Source organism: Condylura cristata, unplaced genomic scaffold (genome assembly GCF_000260355.1).
Source record: "Condylura cristata isolate star-nosed mole 26May11 unplaced genomic scaffold, ConCri1.0 scaffold00054, whole genome shotgun sequence".
NCBI classification, from domain to species: domain Eukaryota; kingdom Metazoa; phylum Chordata; class Mammalia; order Eulipotyphla; family Talpidae; genus Condylura; species Condylura cristata.
This window is the reverse complement of record NW_004567155.1, coordinates 475,615-481,687: the sequence shown is the minus strand read 5'-3', so window position 1 is coordinate 481,687 and position 6,073 is coordinate 475,615. Positions and strand designations below refer to the sequence as shown.

The 6,073-nt window shown below is 69.9% G+C and overlaps 1 protein-coding gene across 1 annotated transcript in view; it reads left to right on the top strand.

Moving 5' to 3' along the window:
- Nucleotides 1-6,073, top strand: part of SHANK2 (SH3 and multiple ankyrin repeat domains 2) — a 20,130-nt gene that overhangs the window by 11,601 nt on the left and 2,456 nt on the right. The window contains exon 11 of the mRNA XM_004695028.2: nt 33-940. Coding sequence (XP_004695085.2) covers nt 33-940 — 908 coding nt within the window. The remainder of the gene's footprint in view (nt 1-32; nt 941-6,073) is intronic.

The following is a 6,073-nucleotide window of genomic DNA, read 5'->3' as shown; positions in this document are numbered from 1 at the left end:
GAACCCTGCCGGGTCCCTGGCCATGCCTGCAGCCCCCCGCCGGCCCCGAGCCCGGCAGCGCCGCCGCGGGGCCCGGCAGGACCCTCGTGGCCGCGGGCTCCGTGGAAGAGGCGGTCGTCTTGCCGTTCCGCATCCCCCCGCCCCCCCTGGCCTCCGTGGACCTGGACGAGGATTTCATTTTTACGGAGCCGCTGCCTCCTCCCCTGGAATTCGCGAACAGCTTTGATATTCCCGACGACCGTGTCGCGCCAGCCCCCGCGGTCACGGACTCGGCCAAGCAAAAGAAAAGCGACGCCCCCCCGCCCCCCTCGTTGAACTCCGGCCAGCCGAGCGGCGCCACAGACGGCAAGAAGCCCGCTGGCCTCTCGAACTGTCTGCCCGCCCCCTTCCTGCCCCCCCCCGAGAACTTCGACGCTGTCACGGACTCTGGGATCGAGGAGGTGGACAGCCGGAGCGGCAGCGACCACCACCTCGAGACGACCAGCACCGTCTCCACGCTGTCCAGCATCTCCACGGTGTCCTCCGAGGGCGGGGAGGCCGTGGACACCTGCACCGTCTACGCCGACGGGCAGGCGTTTATGGTGGACAAGCCCCCAGTACCTCCAAAGCCAAAAATGAAGCCCGTCATCCACAAAAGCAATGCACTTTACCAGGATGCGCTGGCCGAGGACGACAGGGACGGCTTCGTCACCCCCCCGCCGGCACCCCCGCCCCCGCCCGGTGGGGTGCAGCCGGCCACGGCCAAGGTCATCCAGCCAAGGACCTCCAAGCTGTGGGGCGACGTCCCAGAAGTGAAAAGCCCGGCTCTCTCGGGCCCAAAGGCAAACGTGATCAGCGAGTTGAACTCAATCCTGCAGCAAATGAACCGAGAGAGGTCGGCCAAGCCGGGGGAGGGCAGGGACCCGCCCACGGGAGCCAAACCCGCCAGCCTCGCCCCCAGGTAAGTTTAGTCTGGCCGCACAGGCCGCTGCGGCCAGCCCACCTCCTCAGGCAGAGCAGGACGTAGCCCTGGGGAGCGGCCCGGGCACAGGAAGAGGGCACAGGCACCTCCGCGGCCCAGGCCCGCAGCCATCGCAGCCCTGGCCACGGCGGCAGCCCGGCACCCTGGTCCACGCGGCCTCCGAGGAAGACCCGGCGCAGCGCGGAGGCCGGAGCGGCCCCTCCCACCCCCACGCCTGTCACAGGCCTCTAGCCTTGGACAAGTGGAAGCCAACTCTGGCAGCCAGTTGGGGGACGGCCCGCCACTGCGTCGGGGGCTGGGGGCCTCCTGCCCTGGTCACTGGTGTGTGGCCAGTGGTAGGGGCGGCCTCACTGCTAGGCAGAGCGGAGTGTGCCCACCCAGGCCTCTGACCCCAGTGAGCCGGCTCCCCGCAAGTGTCCCAGACCCCGGGGCCCTGGAGGCCCACTCGGGTAATGAGAACGCAGGGCAGGCTGGGAACCCTTCCAGCCAGCCTGGAGGGACGCCTGTCCCCAGCGCCATGCTCTTCCCACGGCGGGTGCTGCACCCACCCCTCACTGCCACATTTTCCCTCTGGGTCCTGCCCCGACGTCACCCCGGGGCGGCTGGGCACAGTGGGCTCACGGTGACTGTCACACGACTTGCAGTCGGTGACAGCGGCTCCCACCTGCTGGCGAGGGCGCACGCTGCCAGAGTGGCATGACCCCTTCTCGGGGGGCCCAGGCTAGTGAGGGCAAGCAGCGCCCGGGGCTGGCCCTGGGCCCGTCTCAGCATGGGCGCCAGGGCCCGGACAGCGCCCTGCCCCACTGCCCTGCGCCCGCTGCTCAGGGCGGACACCACGCAGGCGCGCCCTGGTGCTCGCGTTCTGCAGAGCGCCCTCCCGAGGCAGAGGGCCGGGGCTCCCAGGGCCGGTGGGCAGCCCTGCCAAGACCCCGCTCCAGGGGGGTGGGACTCGAGAGGCCAAGTGTGGCCCGTGTGCAGAGCTGGCCACAGGCTTCCCCTGCCCCGCTCCGGTCAAGGGGGTCTGAAGGGAGAAGCTGAGGCCACCAGCTGGGCCCGATACCCAGGGGGCTCCCTGAGAGCCCCGCACAGAGCCAGGGGCTACACCTGGGGGCTTTGTGAGCGGGTCTGCGTGCCTAACCCCTAGCATGCCCCCCCCCGTCGCTCCCCACCAGGATCTCCCAGAAAAGAGGGTGTCTAAGGCTTGCAGACCCCCGGCTCTCTGGTGGAAGGCCTGAGCAGACACCCCTGCAGAACCCTGCCGGGTCCCTGGCCATGCCTGCAGCCAGAACTGCCTCTGGGCTGTGCCATCACCACCCACATCACTGGCCTCAGGATAGGGCCCCGCCAGGGCTGGCCAATCCTGCACCCCCATGCAGAGGCATGGACAGTGGGGGCCAGCAAAGTCAGGGAGCCCTCTCCCCACCTTGGGCAGGGCTGCCCCCGCCACATGGGGGCCCCAGGGGGCCCTGGGCTGCCCCCGGGGCCTGATGGCCGATAGCGTCAATCAGTCACTGGCACCGCAGACACCCAGAGGCCAGCGCCTCTGCCCGCTCACCCATGGCCCCGAGCAGAGGCACAGAGTGTGGCGGCCGGCAGCTGCCCCGGCTGCGCAGCAGCCCCCTGCCCGGGCCCGCGTGGTGAGGTGCTGCAGAGGTGGCAGGTACCCACGACCATGGGCCTGCTGCCACCTTCTCGCCCAGGCATGGCTGTCTCTGGCAGCAGACGCCGCTCCTGCCCTCCCCGCCTCTCTGCCAGGAACGTCGGCCAGCTCCAGGGGTCGCTGGGCACATCCCCACGGCAGAGGCAGGCTGGCGCCCAGCCCCTTCTGGCTTTGCCACAGCTGCCGCTTCCCCTCCAGGCCGTGTGCCGGGATGAAATGGCCGAGGCCGGCATGTTCGTGGTGGGCTGCAGCCTGAAGCCCTCGGGGGTGTGTTTGCACGCCCTGCCCCACCACCAGGGACCCAGCCACAGCGAAGCGCTCTGGACGGGCCTCGCACAAGGCACAGGGCTGCACACAGGAAGCCGCTAGAGAGGGACAGAGCTTTTCCCAGACACCTGACCCCAGGCGTGGCCTTGGGAGAGCTGGGCGCTGGCCCCAGCACAGCAGCAGCTGGGGGCGCCCCGCAGCGCAGGGCTTTCCCACAGTGCAAGTGGTCAGGGTGCTTTCACCGTCTGCCGGCTGAAGCAAGACCGCGTCCACTGCTGGCCAGACCCCAAGAGGGGACGCGAAGACGAGCCACGGCACTGCCAACGCGTGGTCAGTTGTGGGGTCCAGGGGCCGGACCTCAGAGAGGCCAGGCACAGAAAACACTGCCACCCCTCAGAACCGACGTGAACCAGCCACATCTGGGGCCTGGCTGAGGCCCCAGGGCGGAGTGCGGGCGGTCCCCGGAGCCCAAGGCCTGCCCAGGCTGGGATTCATGTGACCAGTGGCCGGGAGGGCAGCTGCAGCTGGGGGGAGCTGCGGACAGCCCCACGTTGGCTCTGGGCATGGGCTCGTGGCGGGGGGCAGCAACTGCGCAGGCCCATAGGCCACTCAGGCTTCAGACACGGCCCTGCCCGGCAGACACCACCAAATTCACCGCCAGGGAGCCCCCGAGCTGCCCAAGCCCCGCTGCGCTGGGCAGGAAGAAGAGGGTCATGCAGTGAGAGCCAGGTGCAGTCGCTGACGCTTAACACTTCGGCCTACCCTGGGCACGGGCATCCTCCCAGGGCCACCCCAGGGGCTTGCTCCCTGGAGATAAAGGGAGCACCGCACCCAAGAGCCACCATGGAGGGCACTGCACCACCCAGGGCTGACCCTGCGCAGGCAGAAGGGGGTGTTCTCATGGGGTGAACCCCGTCTGAACCCCGAGAGGCAAGGAACTGGCTCCAGTGTGGGGCACGCTGTGAGCACGAGGCCTGAGGCCAGGTCAGTGGGCCCCCAGGCGGAGCAGGCCTATCCCGAGTTGGCCTCCAGCAGGGCCTAGGCAGAGGCCTGCCGCGATCTGACCTCCCTTTCGGGGAGACCAGGCCGCAGCTTCCAGGCAGCAGTCACAGGTGGACTGTGGGGGCCAGAGGCCGGGGCGCGGCGTGCAAGCAGAGCCCGGACAGACACGCGGGACAGCGACCAGGGGAGCCCACAGCAGTCTGCCTGCCTTACACCTCTGGCCCCAAATGCCAGGGCCGTGGCCCTGGGGAGCCGAGAACCACTTTGGAGTGAAAGCCTGGGGCCCACTGTGCATCAGGGGCAATAGGAGAGTGCTCCGCTCACGGGCCCCGGGGACCCCGCTGGGTCCCCTGGCTCTTCCCCAGGCACCCTGAGCGCGCTGTGCCCTCAGGCACGAGGACCGAAGGGAGGAAGCACGCGCAGGGCCTCTGCCTCCTGGTGGCCCCGAGGGCTCCTGCTGCCCAGACGGGGTTGAGCTCAGTTCTCGGAGGTCCAGCCTTAGGCTGTCCTCGAAGCCCCGCGCCTGCTGCCCCACGGCTCGGCCACCCTGCGGTATCCGCTGCTCTCAGCACCATCCCAAGAGCCTCTGGCTTTGAAACAAAGTTCTGGTTACTAAAAGCAACCCCGCCCCGCTGGTTCCTAAGCACAGAGCTGGAGACGAGGGGAGTGGACACTGCCTGACGACCTCGCAGCCGAGGGACTCGTGGGGCAGCAGCCAAGGAGCTGGCAGCCACGCGTCGGGGGCCAGCCGGGCCTGGAACTGGCCTCAGGTGCTGTTCACGCGTGAGGGTGAGGCATCCCAGCCTGGCGCTCAGGCGGCCTCCTTCCAGCCTGCGGCTCTTGCCTTCATCACCATCAGTTAGCCGGTGGGCACCCTGGCCAGTCTGCACCGGGGGCCCCATGGTGGGTGGGTAAGCCCTTCCCAGAGCCGGGGTCTCCTCGGCCTGCTTCGACGCGCCCAGAGAGAACCCAGACTCGTGCAACCCTCGCCTGGGCCCTCCTGCGCCCCGCCTGGCTGTCACTCGCCTCGTGACCTGGGCCGCGAGGGTGAAAACCTTTATGGGGGTCCGCTCGGCACCTGCTCACGGCGCCGCTGCTCAGGGTGGGCCCCGCTGGGAGCCGCGGGGGCCGGGCCGCTCGTGTCCACACAGGCAGGGCGGCGTGGTCGGGAGCGGCGGTGAGTGCGTGCCGCACACCGGCCCGGGGGCCCCCGGAGTGGCCACGGGTAAGTGCCCGTTACACGAGAGGGATCCAGCGCCAGACGCAGCGGCGGGAGGTGGCGGGCGCCTAGCAGCGCTGCCTCGGCTCCACGAACAGTGGCCGTCACCTGACGACAGGCCTCACGCCCTGCGCCACAGAGGAGCGCACAGCTCCGAGCCAGCCGGCTGCCGCGCCGCTCTGAAAGCAGGCGCGAGGGCATCCAGAGGGCATGTGCGCGTCTGTCTAACCAGGGCACGATCCCACGTGCGCCCAGCGGTTGCTTAGCAACACGATGACCTGGCAACTGGAGAACCCAAGCGGATAAGCCCACGTGATGAGTGGAGAGCCCAGCCACGGCGGAGGGCGGCCTGGCCGCCCAGGGAGGCCGCCTGCTGCTGCCCAGCGCTGGCCTTCCCACCTCACGAGGACGTTCCCCAACCATAGGAGTAGCCGCTTGCCCGTGCGCGGCTCTGCTGCCCGTGCTAGCTGGCGGGCACCCTTGGCCTGAAGCCCTGCCCGGCGGGGGGGCCGATCACCCTTCCTAGGGTGCCGGGAGAAGGCTGGTCCGGGGCCCTGGCTGGTTCCCTAGGCCCACATTCTCCGAAGCCAGGGGCGTGGGCCCCACCCGAAACCTGCCACCGGGGCAAGTCCCTCCCTCAGCTCTGAGCGCCCCCCGGCCTCCCGCCAGGAGAGCCCCGGGCCGGCGCTCGCCGGTGTCTGTGCTGCTTCCATCTTGTCCGCCAAACCTGCATGTTTTTTCTAACGACTGCCGCAGCGTCGTCTCAGCCGTCCCGTCTGTCGTTCCCCTTTGCGCCCGCGCCCGCGCCCGCGCCCGCAGAAGAGGGGCCCGCCGCGCAGAAGTAAGTGCCGCCCCGCGTGCCGTGCGCGGTCTTCCTCCTGCCCGTGCGTGAGAGCCGCCCCTTCGCCCAGCCGGCCAGTGGGGCCGCCCACACAGCCGCCCTCAGACGCAGCCCCAACTCCAG